At 41.1% G+C, this 20,322-nt stretch overlaps 1 protein-coding gene across 8 annotated transcripts in view; it reads left to right on the top strand.

The window, feature by feature from the left end:
* The window catches only part of LOC118367119 (protein TANC1-like), a 266,705-nt gene that overhangs the window by 174,094 nt on the left and 72,289 nt on the right, over positions 1 to 20,322 (top strand). For 7 of the 8 annotated variants that reach the window (XM_052493856.1, XM_035750185.2, XM_035750184.2 and 4 more), the window contains 3 exons: positions 9,044 to 9,166; positions 10,752 to 11,033; positions 11,945 to 12,102. In XM_052493856.1, coding sequence (XP_052349816.1) covers positions 9,044 to 9,166; positions 10,752 to 11,033; positions 11,945 to 12,102 — 563 coding nt within the window. Of the gene's footprint in view, positions 1 to 8,157; positions 8,214 to 9,043; positions 9,167 to 10,751; positions 11,034 to 11,944; positions 12,103 to 20,322 lie in introns of those variants that run through there. The other variant, XM_035750186.2, reaches the window with a different exon arrangement.

The following is a 20,322-nucleotide window of genomic DNA, read 5'->3' as shown; positions in this document are numbered from 1 at the left end:
CTTTGGATCACTACTGACTGTAAGGGAAGGAGTGATGCGCGTTTGGAGCAATCGTTCAGCCAATCGATCATGTAACAACAGAATGCAGCAGGTGATTGAAGAGAGAAGAGACAACAAATTTGGTAGTTACAGCATCAGTATGCACTATGAAAAGACACTAGAGAGTGGAAAGGACTATGAAAAGACTGTAGAGAGTGGAAAGGCAAACAGTTTGCCAGTTACAGCAGCCAGTCCCCAGAACGATAACGAAGAGGTAGGTGAGAAGCCTGACCACGAAGACGGGGGTGAGAAGGTGATGAAGTGTACTTCATGAGCTGTAACCGAAAAACAGCTGGCATTTGGAAAGTTTGACGTGAGGGAGAAAGTGTGGTGGAACAAGTATTGTTACCATTGTTAAGTATCTTGTTAGCTGGATCGAATTCTCCGTAGGCTAGCCACAGAAATGTTGAGCAACATTAGCCTATTTAAAAAATATTTAAAAATTACCCAATTTTCGTGGTATCCAATTGGTCTTGTTCCAACGCTGCAACTCCCGTACAGACTCGGGAAGGCGAAGGTCGAGAGCCGTGCGTTCCCCCGAAACACAACTCAGCCAAGCCGCACTGCTTCTTAACACAACGCTTGCTTAACCCGGCAGCCAACCGCACCAATGTGTCGGAGGAAACACCGTACAACTGGCGACCTACAGTATGTGGTTAATTTACAGAAAGATAGAATTGGGTGAAAATGAGGTTTTAAACAAGTTGATGCCTCTATAGAGGTGAAAGGAACACCACACTCTTTCTCACTTTTACAGTGGATAAAAAGGGGTATGCCAGGTGTATTCTCTGCCTGAAATAGATCAATTATGCCAACAAATGGTATCATGCTCTGCTGCTGGCACACTGTAGAACAGATGTCCACAGACAGAAAGTGTACAATGTAATGATGTGCAGTGTAGCCCAAAGATATTGCTTTAGTTGTGTTGAACTTGACAGTAACACTTGTGTGTGAGTGAGGGGGTTATTACATTTTTTACTCAGTGAACGGCATTTTTGCACACATGTAGCCTTGTGCACTTGATCAATGTCTATAGTGGCCACTATAATAGAGCAAAAATAGAATGCCTGTTTGTTTCATTCTATTTCTACTTTAAGATGGGTTTTTCCCCAATATTTAGATGTGTGTGTGGTCACAAGCATTCTATTATAAAGGCTGTCATGGCTAACTGCAATATTAGTGTATTATTTTTTTCTTAAGACTTGAGTGTCATTTGCAGTAAAGTCCAGGCAACAAATAACATTGGGTTGCTTTCTTTACATTTTTTAGCCGTGAGTTAGGTTCACATTAACCACTTTTTATTTTACACACAGAGATTGATCATGTAGATCATATTCTTTGTTGTTTAACAAGGTCAAAAACATTTTTTCTCCCTAGCAGGGATTTTGTTTTGCATGTTTCAGTGCAACAAAAAAAGTTGTACCTTTTTGGGCCCTTACCAGTTTGCATCCCTGCATGTAGCCACATGTGCACATTTGTTCATATTCTTTGCTAGTTAGTGAGTTATTAGCCCAGTTATATATAATTTGTAGTCAGCAATGTGGGAGTGATTGCTTCCTACAAGAGCACAAAATGTGTACATTTCTAGCCATCTTTGAAAAGCAGGTCAGGTAAAGAGCTTTTTTTATGTCTTAAAGGGCCTGTGTTGTATTTTGAGACAGGCTTGAATAAACTAAGTAGCCAATAGGCAGAGGGTAGCATAATTTGTCTTGTTCTCTGTAATAAATGGTATGGGAATAAGGATTAATTGTATTTTGTAAAGTGGTTTCTTGCATCAAACAACACAACAAAATGTTCAGTCACCTCCTTATCTGACAGACAAGTGGATAATCAGGTTCATTTGAAGCCCTGCATGTTTTTTTGAAAGTCTCATGGAATGTAGGCCTACATTGAACACAGATTGGCTGCTACTGTAGGCTGAATGATAGAACCGCTATTTCCATGTTGATCAAATGGCCACAGTAGCCTACTTGGCCACTGTTAAAACTGTAAATGAAAGCGGGTACAGCCCCAGTGCTCACAGTAAACACTTGGCAGAAGTTGCAGAGCCATTTTACAAGTTTCAAGTTTGAGCTTAGCAGACCTGAAATTTGCTCAGTGCTGAAACATTTTCGAGGGAACATTGCCCCTGACCATATCTGGACATTGACTGGCTCAGTTTGGAGACTGAGGTGCAAAATCAAATCAAATGTATTTATATAGCCCTTTGTACATCAGCTGATATCTCAAAGTGCTGTACAGAAACCCAGCCTAAAACCCCAAACAGCAAGCAATGCAGGTGTAGAAGCATGGTGGCTAGGTGCACCCTTTTCCCTACACAGTGCACTATATTTGGGTGCCATTGGGGACGCAGCCTGAAAGACAACACTTTGAAAGGTCACATTGACGTGAGCCGAATTGTCCTTTTTCACAAAGTTGCCAATGGGTGAAGAAGGTTAGAGCCAGAGCAAAGATAAAGACCTCTTCTTCAGGGATCGATCGGATCCAATTTTGAGCAGCCAATTAGCATTCAACTCAGTGGTGCTTATTGATTTATATAAACCTGTGGAGAGACAACCGAGCACAGTATGCTACCAGCCTCCAGTGAACCATCTGACAGAGTTTGACTGACAGGTCCCAACATTGCTTTGCTTTGTGGATTCGCTCCTTGTGGGACTTTATTAGCATCCTTTTTAATTTCATCCATCACACAATTCAGAGTTCAATTGTATTCTGCCATGTAACTTCATTGAATGAACTAGAACTTGACTGTACTACATATCAGGAATATGTGGAATCTATACTTTTTTTCATGGTCTGGATCCTGGTGATCCTCAAAAGAAATTCTGTGATTGTTAGGGTAAGTGTAGCTGTTAAGCCCACTTTCATCTTTGAATTCAAATAGAAAATAAAACAATTCTGCTCTTTAATATGTCAATCAATTAATCTGGTTGTCATGTCCATAGCAGTTTTTATTCTAATCCAATCAGATGTTTTATTATTAAGTTATTTACAGTTATGTGTAAATTCCCACAAGTGACATTGTCATATTGTTGTCCTTCATTCATCCAGGTCATTCTGTTTGTTGGTCCACCACCTGTACCTTTGTAATAGAACAGTAGAAAGCGAGATTTGATACAGTCTTCAGATAGGCTTTAGGAAGTTTAACTAATTAACAAGAATATCAGTACAGCAAATGTGAATCCGATTTCAGATATTTCATTGAAACTTGTGTGTGTGTTATGGTCTTTGTGCATGGCTTCCACAGAGGTCAGTTTTTTTTATAACCGAGTAATAACACACCTGCTTTAACTATTCATGTCTTGATTGAAGTCTATGATTAGTTGAATCAGGTGTGTACTGTTTGGCAAGAACAAAAGCCTAAATCCACATTGGTATTTGTGGATAATATTGGACACCCCCCTGTTATGACTGCTACTTTCATGATGAATAGTAATTATCAGTTTATTTTACTAAATTTACGTGAAGATGAATATAATCACATTTTATATAAATGTCAGTATGTAGTTTTTAAAATTAGGTGGGCTTATTTGGAACCCCTATGGGCTTTCCTTACCAATTATGCTCAGTCCAGAATTTTCACATATTTTATCAAATATTTATTTAAGAATTTAAGTAAAGTCATAAAACCTCATGTGAGAGATGAGTATTTCATTTTATCTCAACTTTTCAAACAGAAATTAGGACAGTATATGTTAGAAATGTCTAGACTTAAATTTCGGTGGGCTTAATAGGTACACTTATCTTAATTATTTCTAATAACATTGATATTGACTCCTTCCATACATGTAGTTTGCCTGTATTGCTTGGCCAGTATACTGGGGGATGTAGGCAGTGTAATGCAGGGCTCCAGTGAAGTTTGTGTGATCTGGTCTGCTTTAAAGCTCTTCTGCATTCTGCTATGTGCCCTGCAGTGTCTGCAGTGTCTTCTGCCTGCACCACACTAACAGGTCAGATCTAAGTCTCTGTGCCCGCGAGGGGAGCAACCAACTCCTCCTATACTCTGTCATGTTTTACAGTGGGATAAATAAATGTGTTTGTGTTTGGTAACAAAATAACAGGGGGGGAAAACAGATTTATGCAGGCTGTTACATCCTCATTAGTTTATTTATTTTCTTCATAACAATCAGATTGCTCGCCATGCAGCCAGCGACAACCAGCGAGGTATCGAGCACAATCTGTTTACTTGGTTACGTGCCACAATCTGTGCATAAGCGACTTTGATTTCCATTTTGCACTTAGTCAATTCCAGCTCAGGGCATTTTGACATGGCGGGTCAGAGAGGGATTTGAGTTGGGAGATGCCAAGAGGCTTCTGGAGGCATTAAGCCTATACTAGAGCCTACTAACTAACACTGGGTGTGTGTCCCAATAGGCACCTTATTCCTCCTATACACAGTTGAAGTCGGATGTTTACTTAACTTAGGTTGGAGTCATTAAAACTTGTTTTTCAATCACTCCACAAATTTCTTGTTAACAAACTATAGGTTTGGCAAGTCGGTTAGGGCATCTACTTTGTGCATGACAGCTTCTGATAGGCTAATTGACGTAATTTGAGTCAATTGGAGGTGTACCCGTGGATGTATTTCAAGGCCTACCTTCAAACTCAGTGCCTCTTTGCTTGACATCATGGGAAAATCAAAAGAAATCATCCAAGACCTCCACAAGTCTGGTTCATCTTTGGGAGCAATTTCCAAACACCTGAAGGTACCATGTTCATCTGTACAAACAATAGTACGTAAGTATAAACACCATGGGACCACGCAGCCGTCATACCGCTCTGAAAGGAGACACGTTCTGTCTCCTAGAGATGAACGTACTTTGGTGCGAAAAGTGCAAATCAATCCCAGAACAACAGCAAAGGACCTTGTGAAGATGCTGGAGGAAACAGGTACAAAAGTATCTATATTCACAGTAAAATGAGTCCTTTATCGACATAACTTGAAAGGCCACACAGCAAGGAAGAAGCCACTGCTCCAAAACTGCAATACAAAAGCCAGACTACGGTTTGCAACTGCACCTGGGGACAAAGATCGTACTTCTTGGAGAAATATCCTCTGGTCTAATGAAACAAAAGTAGAACTGTTTGGCCATAATGACCATTGTTATGTTTGGAGGAAAAGGGGGAGGCTTGCAAACCGAAGAACACCATCCCAACTGTGAAGCATGGGGGTGGCAGCATCATGTTGTGGGGGCGCTTTTCTGCAGGAGGAACTGATGCACTTCACAAAATAGATGGCATCATGAGGGAGAAACTTTTTGTGGATATATTGAAGCAACATCTCAAGACATCAGTCAGGAAGTTCAAGCTTGGTCGCAAATGGGTTTTCCAAATGGACAATGACCCCAAGCATACTTCCAAAGTTGTGGCAAAATGGCTTAAGGACAACAAAGTCACGGTATTGGAGTGGCCATCACAAAGCCCTGACCTCAATCCCATAGAAAATGTGTGGGCAGGACTGAAAAAGGGTGTATGAGCAAGGAGGCCTACAAACCTGACTCAGTTACACCAGCTCTGTCAGGAGGAATGGGCCAAAATTCACCCAACTTATTGTGGGAAGCTTGTGGAAGGCTACCCGAAACGTTTGACCCAAATTTAACAATTTAAAGGCAATGCTACCAAATACTAATTGAGTGTATGTAAACTGCTGACCCACTGGGAATGTGATGAAAAAAATAAAATCTGAAATAAATCATTCTCTCTACTATTATTATGTCACATTCTTAAAATAAAAGTGGTGATCCTAACTGACCTAAGACAGGGAATTTTTACTTGGATTAAATGTCAGGAATTGTGAAAAACTGAGTTTGTATGTATTTGGCTAAAGTGTATGTAAACTTCCGACTTCAAATGTACACTAGTACACTACTTTTAACAAAACCCCTATGGCCATGTGGCACCCTGTTCCCTACTTTTGAGAATAGGATTGCCATTTGGGATGTACACAAGTACTGGGGAGTGGTGCACCGGTGCAGGCGAAGCGATGTACACAGAGCTCGCAACTCAGCTGACCCCCCCCATCCTACTCCGACATAGGAGACAAAGAACAGAGGGATTCAAAGGGCAAAGCTGCACAAAAAATAAACGATTTTCATCAGAAAGGAACCTGTCACATCTGTGGAGCTTCAAAGCTGCTCCCAACATATTCATACACAATATCATATCAACCAGGAATGATCTGTTGCTGGAATAAGAAGAGGAGAGAGAGAGAGACTGACTATTGGCACACTGTATAATATGTTGGGGCTTGAAAGAACAAATATAGAAACATGACTTTACAGCATTACATTTTGTGTATTTTTCTTCTCTTACGTTAGAGAGGATTGGCCATTTTTGTGTAGTGAGAAATGGTGCAGCCTTCGTGGAGCTCTGTCACAGGCGAAAATGTAAGAGCATCTAATGGCACAGTGCATCTGTGAGACTGCCCTAGTACCACTCTGAAACAAGTTACACTGCCTCCTTGGTTTTAGCACTAACAGACTGCTGCGAATATCTGTGTTGCAGCTTCGTATAAAGGGATACCAATTCCAATGGGTCTACTGAGAGCACAAAAGGGGTGGAGAGAGAGAGGTAGAGAAGGGAGAGATGGGATGGTAATCTCACTGCAGTCCACGAATGTCAGCATGGGGCTTGAATGATGCGCTATATCTGGATCGCCGCGCAGACTTTCAACTTAACTTCTCTCTCCCTCCCTCCATCTCTTCTACTGTCCCCCTCTTTTCTGCCATCTCTCACTCCTCTCTTCCTTACATCATTCACTCTGCGGTTCACACTACCCTCTTCCTCCTCTCTCCCGGTGCCCTGGTTTTGGCTATTTCTTTCACTTTCTCTCTCCCTCCACTCCCTTTCCTCTCCCTCTCTGTATATACTGTATATCTCTCTCTCTCACTCTCTTTCTCCATCTCTCCATCTCCCCCTCTCACCCTCCCCTCTCTCTCTGTGTGACAGCAGTACAGGGAGGATCATTGATTAATTCCTCTGTGAGTCCGGCTGCCTAGTGCAAACTGTAATCAGCCAGGAGAGCAGCTCTCATCACATTCCCGCCTTTCATTTCTTCTTTGGTTTATTCACCCACTTTTTCTCCTCCGCTTGCTAAAAATCTGTGTGAGGGGTGGGTAGAGGGAACATTCTCATAAAGCACCTGTATTCATTTTGCACGGAGCGCTGCTAATGCTGTGGATGTTGTGAGGTAGGGAGAGGGAGAGAGAGCAGTGCCTGTGGACTGCCAAGCCCAGTCACCAGTTGAATGCGGCCAGTGTGCCTGTACATGGATGGGAGCGCTGGGGCAGAAGATTCACTTGGGTACCCTGATGAGCATCCAGCCCACTGGGGAGAATAATTCTCTGGAGCTTTTCCACAAAGGGCCTCCGCCCTGCCTGCCTTTCAGCCTGCCTGCTCCACGCCAGGAGTGTTTTTAAATACCTGCTGCTGTCTTGCCCAGCTATCTGGCTCTGCTGCCGCTGACCGACTGTAAGTAGCTACTTCAGCCTCTAGTGTGGTAATACCGGTGGGGGCCCACTGCCCAGCACTAACAGGTTGGCACTGTTGGGAGCATTGAGCTCAAGTGCAAAAAACGGTTTAACATTCTGGCTGCATTGTGTGAAGTGATTTCTCAGCGTGCATGCTGAATTAAAGTTATGCTATCCCATACTTGAGCTCTCATTTATTCTCATTTTAGAGCTGAAGTAAAATTCACATCATCAGGCTTGTGAAAAGTGAAACATAAAAGTGGCTGATCGTTGAGTTTTATTTTTGCCTATTAAAGTTCTATTGATTCCTATTAAAGTTATATTGATGCCTATTAAAGTTCTGTTGATGCGCGCTGCCTTCCCTGCGGGTTCCTAATTAGGAGAACATTCCTCCAAGTAAGTTGGAGAAGAGAGTCGCATACTGTCCTGTCTGTCCTCCCAGCTCAGCTGAGGCAGATGGAGTAGAGAGAGAGTGGAGGGCTTTGATTTTTCCTGTTAAAGGGACAATCTAGAATTGGTACATCCATTTAGCTGTTTAGCAAAAAAAAAGTGGTGTCTTTTCCGCATTGTTGTTGTTCCTTTAAACATGACAGCCAGGTCTCCATGGTGATTTCATTGTTGCCAGGAACACCGAAGACCTTGTTTAACGTTGTCTGTCGTTGTCTGTCTTTGTCTTCATGTTGCTAGAGGATGCCGGCTCAGACGGTAGGTAGAGTTTGAGGTTGAATTTTATATAACAAACTGCTAGTGTTTATTATCACTTCTCATTCTGATCCAATATGACAGAAATTGTTTGCAGTCATTCTTCCTTCATGGCTGTTTCTTCTCCTGTGGCTATAGGCTGCATGTTCTGTGAGTTCTCTCTGTAATGCTGCTGTAGCCTACTGTATGTTTTCATGCAGTAATCCCTGTAGTAAGGCTGGCTTTAGTGAGTAAATGTGTCTGTTGGCTCTGTGTTGTGTTCCTGACATCCATATTAATTTGCTGAGTCCCAAGTGGCACCATATTCCCTATAAAGTGAACTACTTTTCACCAGATGCACTATGGGCCCTGGTCTAAAGTATTGCACAATAAAGGGAATAGGGAGGCATTTGGGACGCGAGGCATTTGGATATTGCTCACCACCTGTCGGCTGTACTGTACCTGTCTGCCCAGTGCCCACACCACCTCCAGGGAACTGACAATGCCAGGGTCCACTGCTCTGGCCAAACTCCCGTTCACTTTCCTCTGCCTCAAATCCTGCCATCGTCACCCTGGATCTGTGTCCCCTCTTCTTCTCTCTACTCCTCTTTTCTCTCTCTCAGCGTATTCCGGACAAACCCTGGATTAGAATTTATGACTTATTGACATGATTTCCCCTGTGACATGTTTGTCATCATTGGTTTTAGCTGGTGATCATTGTCTGTTCAGAGTAATCTGATCATGTGCATTCACCTAATAAAGGCTGAACTGCGAATCACGTCATCATTTTCATGAAAAACACATGATCTCATAGTTTTCTCTCTCTCTCTCTCTCTCTCTCTCTCTCTCTGTAGCCACCAGTTCCACCAAGCTGGAAGACCTGAGCTATCTTGATGAACAGCGTAATACTCCCCTGCGGACGTCCATTCGGCTGCCCTGGCATAACACAGGTGGGAGGGCACCACAAGACTCCAAAGGTACTGTTAAACAGCATGTACACCTACCTAGACTATGTCCTAAATGGTACCCCATTCCCTATATAGTTCACTTCTTTTGATCAGGGCCCTTTGTAGTGAACTATATAATAGGGAATAGGGTGCCATTTGGATCACAGCCATACAATAACTAGCTATTTTCCGGGATAGAACAAGGACCAGCACAGTGCACACCAGAATTATAAACAAAATATAGGGAAAATGTAAACCTATTCCATAGAACACAGAGCAGCATATGCTACATGGCCAAAAGTATGTTTATTAATATGGAGTTGGTCCCCCCTTTGCTGCTGCTACTATTTAACCCTCTTTTAAAACCCTCTCAGTTTTCTCTGCCACTGTCAGTATAAAGTTGTTAGACTTATGTAAAATGTCCCTCTGGACAGACATTTTTGCAACAGTCCACATTTATGAGCATTATGTGTTTGGCTTTCATTAGACACTGTAAGCAGTCTAATAGAAGCATTCATGTTTGTTAAATTGCAAACCTTTGCCACCCACCTCCATGATTTCCATTTAAATGCAGTTGAGCAGCTTCTCCAACTAAACTGCTATTCCCAGAGCTCAGTAGACGGAGGGGACTGGTGGTTGTCGGATAGTACGGCTAGTACTGATTTGTCTCTCTTATGCAGTCAAGGTGTGTGGGAGAGAGAAATAATCAGTGCTGAAGCTAGCTGCCCTGTTGACGATTACTTACAAATGGTCCAAGCCAATGGAGCTAGCTGGTCATAGCTCAGACTAAGAGATGGAGAGAGAGAGAAAGAAAGAAAGAAAGACAGAGAGAGAGAGGGAAAATACAGAGAGAGCGGGGAGAGATAGAGAGGGCAATGATGAAGAGAGAGAGAGAGAGAGAGCAACAGAGGAAAAATAGCCCATTCTTTCTCTAGCTGTGCGGTGGACACTGACTGCAGTCCAGGCATCTCCTCTCCTCCCCCTCAACAGCCCTGAGAAGATTGTTTGGCCTGCAGCAGGTGTTTATTGCCTGGTTGACAGTCAGCACTTATCACACTGCAACCGCCGTAGACAGACAGATGGACAGACGGACAGTGATTTTATTTTGTTATGATCAACTGATATTAATGTTCCTCAAATGGTTTGTGAACGAATGGTGTGACAATGAGACACACAAAGACGGTTCAGATGATTACAGGAGAAAAATATGTTGTTTTCAATCTGATTATCCTTGATGATACTCTGGCAAAATGACGCAATATGATACAATATTTAACATTTCTGTGGATTGCAAACCTCACACATACACACGCCACGGCAAGACGTGCACATCCAGATGAGAGATCAATTAGAATGCGGAGGCCAAGCTTTCAGAGAAAACAGATGAAAGATGTGTAAGGTAAACAGTACAGGTGTAAACGGTGTTTCAGATGGAGACGTTCCCTAATCAGTGACTGAATTGGTTTCGAGGCTTGGCTTCACGCCAGCTAGGAAATAAATGTCTGTCTATTTATTCACTCTCACTTCTAGCTAAATGTATGGTTCATTATATATGCCCTCTTTTCTTATGAACTTTCAGTTGGTAAATGTTTGTCTTTTATTTGGTTTCTTCCAGCACGCTTCGCTCCCTACAAGACGGTGGACATCATGCTCAAGCCGCTGCTGTTCGAGGTGCCCAGCATCACCACAGACTCTGTGTTTGTGGGCCGCGATTGGCTCTTCCAGCAGCTGGAGGACGTTCTGAAGGGCGACGGTTGCGAGGAGTGCCGCGGCGCCGTGGTTGTGGGCAATGTGGGCTTCGGCAAGACGGCCATCATCTCCCGCCTGGTGGCGCTCAGCTGTCACGGCGGCCGCATGCGGCAGATCGCCTCTAACAGTCCCAGCTCATCGCCCAAAAGTAAGAAATAACCCATAGTTACGTTTCAAATGGTACCCTATTCCCTATTTAGTACACTCCTTTTGACCAGGGCTCAGGACACATCCACAGTCACGCACTGCCTGGACCAAATGTGACCTAATCCTCCTCATCATCATCATTCATGTTGGGTGCTCTCGTGTAAATAGACATGTCAGGGACTTACAGAAAGGAGATTAGACTGTGGGCTGAAATAATGTGTGGTTAAATCCATCAACATGTAGTACAGTAGTGACATGAAATGTCCAGGAACTATGTAGCCCAACACGTCAATCATCCAGGTTCTGACAGGAAGTGATACAGATAGGTATAAAGTTTTCACTTGGCAGAAAAAAATATGTACTCTATCGTTCAAAAGTTTCAGGTCACTTTGAAATGTCCTTGTCTACACTTTATTTCTGATCAATTTGATATTATTTTAAAGGGCAAAAAAAATGCTTTTCTTTCAAAAACAAGGACATTTCTAAGTGACCCCAAACTTTTGAACGGTAGTGTAATTGTAATGCTACAGACTACTATATGTTTCTGAATACAGAAGGGCACAGCCTTGGTTGCATTGATGTCATTGCTATGCTTTCTCGAGTTGGTAAATGCTGAATACTATATGCTATGCATAAGTCTTCCACACAATCTCACAAGGTTATTCTGTACGAATGAAAATACATTTTCATTGTGAGAGTAAGAACTGATTTGTCAAACAATGAAAAGTTATCAGCTAAGTCCCAAACAGCAGCCAATTCTCTATATAGTGTTCTGCTTTTGACGAGTAAAAAGTAGTGCACTATTGGAATAGGGTGCTATTTAGGATGTAGCCATGGTTGCACCTGAATAGTCTTTACAGTGAGTCTTCCTGTTGATGGACGACCCTGCTTCCCTCCCGCTCTTCCTTTTAGATGGTGGAGACCCCCAGAGCACTGACCTCCCCCTCAGCCAGCCCCCTCAGCCCACCCCTCCACCCAGCGCCACCAACACCATGCGGAACAACAGCTGTCCCGGCACCCCTGAGGTCCAGAGACGCAAGGAGGAGGCCGTCAAACGCCTGGCCACCAAGGTACTATAGGCTCACATTGCCAGATCACAGTTCATAGCCCAACCCAACAATTGGGAATGTTGTTGCTGTGACTTTCTTTGTCCCAGATCACCTATAGAGCTCTGGTCAAAAGTAGCACTATATAGCGAATATGGTGCAATTTGGGACATACCCTTTGAGATTATAAAATTACTTCTGGTCTCTTTTTTAAGTTGTTCTTCTGTAAGTTTGCATGGAAATGTATTTATTACACATGATGGCTTTGGGGCATTGTGTCATTTCACCGGTCAGGTTCAAAGTAGACATTTTGTTACTGTGAAGTGCATCTTGGTGCTCAGAATAGCAAGACGTCAACGAGAGTGTCTATACCTTAACACTAGAACCGCTAAAGCAGTCATTTTGACTGCTCATGAATATTATTTATTTATTATTTTTTAAGTCATGTCCGTCCCCCCCTGTCCTTGTCTTTTCCTAAATAAGTCTATATAACACAGTCAGTGTTAGAATCTTAATATCACAAACATGACTGTTTTATGGTTTTCCCCCGTTGCCCTCCTTCTCCCAAGAGTAAGGCCAGCTCCGCTCCACTCCTTCTTCCGATAGTTGAAAGTGCCCAGAGCTGATAATCACCCCAATAATTGCTTTGAATCGGGAACCGAAACTACACTGAAACTAATTTCACACATATAACAAAATATTAAATAAATTAAGTAAAGTATGATGGGGAGAAAAAGGAAGAATGGGTGAGATGATGAGCAAGGGGAAGCAAACGATGCATAATTATATAATCAACTATTTTAAATTAAGATCAGGGTGGCCCATTCTATTGTATTGATCCATGCTAATTATAATCTTAAAATGGTACAGTGCTTCAGAAAGTATTCACACCCCTTGACTTTTTCCACATTTTGTTGTGTTATAGCAGGAATTTAAAATGGATTAAAATGCGATTTTTTTTGTCACTGGCCTACACACAAGAACCCATAGTGTCAAAGAGGAATGATGTTTTTCACATTTTTACTAATTAATTAAAAATAAAAAGCTGAATTATCTTCAGTCAATATGTATTCACGCCCTTTGTCATGGAAAGCCTATGGCCATTCTAATACCTTGACTTTGCTGTCCTTAAGCCAAGATCCCCAAGCTGACAAGGTACAAATCTGTTGTTCTGCCCCTAAACAGGTAGTTAACCCACTGTTCCAAGGCCAAACAAATTCTTATTTTCAATGACAGCCTAGGAACAGTGCCTGTTAAGGTTAACTGCCTGTTCAGGGGCAGAACGACGAGATTTGTACCTTGTCAGCTTGGGGATTTGAACTTGCAACCTTTGGGTTACTAATCCAACGCCCTAACCACTAGGCTACCCTGCCGCCCCATATAGCATGAATAAATATTTGTGGAAATGCACAGTTTATCCATGTAGAAATTTAACAACAGTAGTTTTATTTTTATATAGAGTCAAGAATATGTTTTTTATAAATATGCAAATTCCTAGTGAAAATGTAGGCCTAAAGCCAATTCTTGACACTTCCAACCGATGACTCATCAATATTCTAACGGTCTAGTAAATACATTTCATATATGCTATCTGAAGAATAATAATTTAGTGTTGTTTTTAAAGGTCTTAGGTAACAATAGAAAACCATAAAACTATTATTACAAAGAACATCATTTCATTTTTAATAGTTTATGTTACTCTACGCTATAAGTAATAATTAAAAACCACTAGTTCGTCCATCACAAAGAAGTCCGTAATAATTTAGTTTTGTCAGGTCTAAATAAACATTGTGGAAATAAGAACATGTATTTAAAAGAAAACAGAATAGTGAATTTGGTAATTTGCTGAATGCATGGATTGTGCAGATGAAAAAAGTGACATTTGGAAATAGAATTGCACCTCTGAATTTTGAGTTATTTGACAAATGTAAGTGTCATAGAAACTGCAGAATATGCTCGTTTTGATACTATATAGAAATCCAAATGTTTTACCTGCATGTGACTCTGAAGGACCATTTGATTAACTGATGATCCTTTCCCTGCATCTGTCATTTCCAAGCTATGCCCATCTCTTCATGTACAATTTGACAACTGATAATATTGTCACTCATCAGACTATTGTCAATTTAATCTAGTCTATTTTCTAACTCTTATGTGTGAAATTAGTTTAGGTGTAGTTTCGATGGGCCGCTGTGCTGGCTGACTGACATTGTTTGCTTCCCCGCGCTCATCAACTTGGATAGTCAAGGATATGTTTTGCATTATTCTAAAGGTCTACTGCATGTTTTTGTAGCATGTTTTCGTTTCCCTTACAATAAATGTGATTAGTAATAAAAAACTGTCCCATAACGGCTTATTTTTACAAAGTAAAACTTAAAACAGAATTGTATCAACCCACAAGGTGCATGGTCAAGTTACTAACATGTGCACCAACGATGATAAATAGGTATAACACAAACTCATCATTATACTATTGTTGTTCATAATTAAATCAACATCATCTTCCTCCTTACCATTTAGTTAGGCCTCATTTAAATTTGATTCTAAAGTAATGTGCACAATTATCTCCTTTCATCCATTTGTCGTTCATTCAGTGGGCTGGCATCTTTGCTTCCTTTCAAGTCCTTTCTCATCAATTAGGATAGAGTCAAGATATGTTTTGCGTTATTCTAAAGGCCTACTGCAACACATAGTTATAGTAAATAAAACAATCCCATATCAGCTTACAAAAGGAAAATATATCAACCCGCAAGTCAAATGATTTGCTATAAACATGAGCGCCAAAGCTGACAAATAGGCATAACAAACTCATCATTACACTATTGTCTTTCTAAATTAAATCAACCTCTTCACCTTCCTTGTCATTCAGCTAGGCCTAATTTAAATCAAATTGTGAAGTAACCTGCACAATTATCTCCCATTCATCCATTTGTCATTCAGTGAGGCGAGAGAGGCGCATTAGCGCCTGGCTTGGTACCAACATCCTACAGCGCATTTGTCTTGGCTCATTAAGGTGGTACTAGGTGTGGAAACAACAGGTAAAAGTTTCAGTTTGGCATTTAAAGATTCTGACAACTGAGCAATGTAAAATGCAAACATTTAGTAAAAGTCAGGGAAGGTGCAGGAGGTAGCTTTTTCTTTTGCCTTAATGTTGTATTTACAAATCAAACATCAGTAGCCGTTGACCTATGGCGGTTTTAGTGTTAACAAGTCACATAAGTTGCACTCTGTGTGCAATAATAGTTTTTTTACATGATTTTGAATGACTACCTTATCTCTACTCCACACATGCAATTATATGTAAGGTTCCTCAGGAGAGCAGTGAATTTCAAACACAGATTCAACCACAAACACCAGGGATGTTTTCCAATGCCTCGCAAAGAAGGGCACCTATTAGTACAGTAGATGGGTAAAAAAGCAGACCTTGAATATCCCCTTGATCACTGTGAAGTTATTAATTACACATTGGATAGTGTATCAATACACCAAGTCACTGCAAAGATACAGGCGTCCTTCCTAACTCAGTTGCCAGAGAGGAAGGAAACTGCTCAGGGATTTCACCATGAGGCCAAAGGCGACTTTAAAACAGTTACAGAGTTTAATGGCAGTGATAGTTGAAAACTGAGGATGGATCAACAACATTGTAGTTTACTCCACAATACTAATCTAATTGACAGAGTGAAAATATTTTCCTGAATACAACAAAGTGATATGTTTGGGGCAAATCCAATACAACACATTGCCACTCTCCGTATTATGCTATGTTATGCTTGTAATCGTTAAGGACTGGGGAGTTTTTCAGGATAAAATATAAGTGGAATGGAGCCAAGCACTGGCAAAACTCTAGAGGAATCCCTGGTTCATTCGGCTTGTCACCAGACACTGGGAGATTAATTCACCTTTCAGCATGAGAATAACCTAAAACACAAGGCCAAGTCTACACGGGAGTTGCTTACCAAGAAGACAGTGAATGTTACTGAATAGCCGATTTACAGTTTTGACTTAAATCTTCTTGAAAATCTATGGCAAGACCTGAAAATGGTTGTCTAGCAATGATCAACAACCAATTTGACATAACTCGAAGAACTTTGACTAATCGGCAAATGTTGCACAATCCAAGTCTGGAAAGCTCGTAGAGACCTACCCTGAAAAACTCACAGCTGTAATCACTGCCAAAGGTGCTTCTACAAAGTATTGACTCAGGGGTGTGAATACTTATGAAAATTTGTTATTTCATTTTCAATAAATTTGCAAACATTTTTACAAACATGTTATTACTTTCTCATAATGGGATGTTGTGTGTAATGGCAGTGTAGCCAAGTGGTTAGAGCGTTGGACTAGTAACCGGAAGGTTGCAAGTTCAAACCCCCGAGCTGACAAGGTACAAATCTGTCGTTCTGCCCCTGAACAGGCAGTTAACCCACTGTTCCTAGGCCGTCATTGAAAATAAGATATTTTTCTTAACTGACTTGCCGAGTTAAATAAAGGTAAAAAATAAATAAAAATAAAGATGGGGGGGAAAACGATCTAATACATTGTGAATTCAGGCTGTGGAATAATTGAAGGGGTATGAATACTTTCTTAAGGCACTGTGTGCACCCTATATCAGTCCACTGAATCAAAGCAGTCTTATCAATCTCCTCCGGGCTATTTGGAGTTTGCTACACAGTGAGAGCGTGCGTAATTTTACATGCTGAGCGGCTTTCAATATCTGTGAAAATATCCACATCGGGCAGCAAGGGATCGAGAGTCAGAGAACGTGGTGATGGGGCTTGTGGAACCTCATGTTGGCAAGGGGAGAAATGTCACCATGAACACTTTCCTAACTTCACTGTCATTGGTGAACAATTTGCTTGCAAAGAAAACTAATCTGGCTGGCACCATGAACAACTGAAATCCAACTGGTGCCGTTGTGTGAAGATGCACACAATATAAGCACGAGCTGACAAAACATTTGACTCACTGCCTCAATTTGGACTTATGTAGCATTGGATAAAAGGAGAGACTCGGAGCTAGAAAATTGTATATCATACACTACAGTTGAGGAACAATGGGAAAGTAATTCTGCTTTGAAAGTTGATAAACTTGTAACCCCACTTTTGAGAAAATGGCCCTAGAATTTTGTGGTACACCTACTTTACTGAAGAGCTCTTCTTTGTCTACACCATTCAGCATCGTTCACACCCTCTTAAGACTTAGCCCCACCCACCTCTTTAAGGATTCACTTGTGAGGCCATGTGCCAAACAGAGTGAGTAGTGTAGTAAATAACCACAGATTTCAAGTCTAAAAGTGGTAAAAGTAATAGCAAAAAGTAGTAGTAAAAATACACTTCATCTATATCCTAATCTGACTTTGGTGTTGTTCTTCAACATGTGGTCATGTTGTTCTTCACAAAATACCGTCTCTGGTAAACACACTATATCAAGTAAAATCAAATTGTATTTGTCACATGCAGAGGATACAGAAGGTGTATACAGTACAGTTACTTGCATATTTGCATAGTAGCAATATCAAAAATAGTGTTGAGATAAAAATATTGTATAAATATTAGATTATTCTTACTCAGACACACTTGTCTAAATTGATGGGTCATGTGAAAGAAATGTGACAACCACCCACCAGCCACATCTACCTAAGTGGATGGGTAACTATTGTCTAGACATGTACAGTGCATTCGTAATGTATTCAGGCCCCTTCACTTTTTCCACATTTTGTTACGCTAAAGCCTTAATCTAAAATTGATTAAATCTACACACAATACCCTATAATGACAAAACGAAAACAGGTTTTTATACAAATTTTTGCAACAAAAAAAACATGACTTATTAATGTATTTATAAATATCTTATTTACATAAATATTTAGACCCTTTGTTATGAGACTCGAAGAAGGCCATTGGTCAGGGAGAACTCGAGGGAGTTCTCTGAAGCTCTCCACCAATCAGGCCTTATTGGTAGAGTGGCCAGATGGAAGCCACTCCTCAGTAAAAAGCACATTACAGCTCACTTGGAGTTTGCTAAAAGGCACCTAGATGACTCTCAGACCATGAGAAACAAGATTCTCTGATCTGATGAAACCAAGATTGAAATCTTTGGCCCAAATTGCCAAGCGTCACGTCTGGAGGAAACCTGGCACCATCCCTACGAATGAAGCATGGTGGTGGAAGCATCATGCTGTTGGGATGTAGCGGCAGGGACTAAGAGCCTAGTCAGGCTTGAGGGAAAGGTGAATGGAGCAAAGTACAGCGATATCATTGATGAAAACCTGCTCCAGATCACTCAGGACCTCAGACTGGGGCAAAGGTTCACCTTCCAACAGGACAACAACCCTAAGCACACAGCCAAGACAATGCAGGAGTGGCCCATCCAGAACCCAGACTTGAACCCGATCAAACATCTCTGGAGAGACCTGAGAATCGCTGTGGAGCTATGCTCCACATCCAACATGACAGAGCTTGAGAGGATCTGCAGAGAAGAATGGGAGAAACTCCCCAAATACAGGTGTTCCAAACTTGTAGCGTCATAGCCAAGAAGACTCAAGGCTGTAATCGCTGGCAAAGGTACTTCAACAAAGAAGTGATTAATGGGTCTGAATACTTATGTAAGTACTTTTTAATACATTTGCAAAAATGTGAAATCTTATTCTGGTTTGTCATTAGGGGGTATTGTGTGTAGATTGATGAGGGGGAAAAATAGCAATTGAATAGACATTAGGTTAAGGCTGTAAAATAACAAAATGTGGAAATAGTCAAGGAGTCTGAATACTTTCCAAATGCTCTGTACATGTCGAGACACGTTGTGTCAAGTCACTCTGGTTTACACTGATCGTAGTAGTAGTCCATAATACATTTTCTCCACTGATCTTTGTCTATAGCGCCTGCTAAAATTTAGGGCAGTAATGTTGTTTAGTGCAGTCCATGCTGTTGAGGGCAGTCCAACGTTATATTTTTCACATAGACAGAAACATTCTATATGGCAGACCAATCCAAACTCATTTCTAGGCATGTCCAGCCCATCCATTATCTCAGCTAATCATGGCTAGCGGGAAGGTCCCTGACTTTTTCCGCGGATTAACCAACTAAGCTCATAATTTAACTATTTTATTTGTATTTACAGATGGCATACAAGTTTATTTTGAAGGCACATGAAAGTTCACATGTTCCCGAAGGCATTTTGATAAATAAATGTAATAAAATCTTCAAATTGACAGTTATATTCGTTATAATGCCATTATTGCTTTTGTGCCGAGTTTCACTATTTTTAAAGGCCACTTGGTACTTATTATGATGTTTTGGCTACTGATGTTTTCATCATTTGCTCAGTTTTACAGATGCACGTATTCTCTTCTCTCTGTCTACTTCTTCTGTCCTTCATTTCATCCCACTGTAGATTGGGGAGGGAGGCTGTGGCGCCTCCCTGAATCATGTCCTTTCATATCGAGGCTGGGTTTTCTTTAGTATTCATGAGGTTTTGTCAAAAAAAACATAACAGACCGTGCGGCACTCAGTTGATTTATGTTTGTTTACATTAATTTATTTGTATCTGAAGCAAGTTAATTAAAACATGTCCCTGGGGTCCTGGATGTTTATTGAAGACAATCACACAGAGTCCCCATTAAATGAATTCTCACATCATAGGCCCGTTTGATTTGCAGCGAGCTCTGAGCTTAGTTAAATAATCATTCCTCTTGATTCTCCCTCATCAAATAGACTTAAAATCCAATGCGAAGTCACTCAGGCCCAATTTTCACCTTGGCAGCTCCAATACAATGGAGAGGGAGAGAGTGAGAAGCTCATTCTGGATCCTTAACATGTTGTGATTGCTACTGTACACTTCTGTCACTCACAGAGATAGGCAAATGATGTGTTGGGCCAGACTCCCCTAGGACTCGTCTCTGGCACCCTATTCCCTATATGGTGCGCTACTTTTGACGAGCGTCTTATGCACAATAAAGGGAAATAGTGTGCCATTTGGGACAACATCAGTGTTGCCAGGGTAACATGTTAGTAGTATGGTCAGAAAGACCTCAGGTTGGGTAAATTGTCGAAATGGCTGTGGCTCATAGTTCACAACATGAATATAGCAGCTTCCTACAACCTGAGGTGACTTGTCAATACAGAATGGCTTATTACTCGGGTTGTTTACAGTGCATTCGGAAAATATTCAGACCTCTTCCAGTTTTCCACATTTTCTTACATTACAGCCTTATTCTAAAATGGATTAAATATGTTTTTTTCCTCATCA

Source organism: Oncorhynchus keta, chromosome 34 (assembly GCF_023373465.1).
Source record: "Oncorhynchus keta strain PuntledgeMale-10-30-2019 chromosome 34, Oket_V2, whole genome shotgun sequence".
Classification (NCBI taxonomy): domain Eukaryota; kingdom Metazoa; phylum Chordata; class Actinopteri; order Salmoniformes; family Salmonidae; genus Oncorhynchus; species Oncorhynchus keta.
The sequence above is the reverse complement of the archived record's forward strand: the minus strand, read 5'-3'. Positions and strand labels throughout refer to the sequence as shown.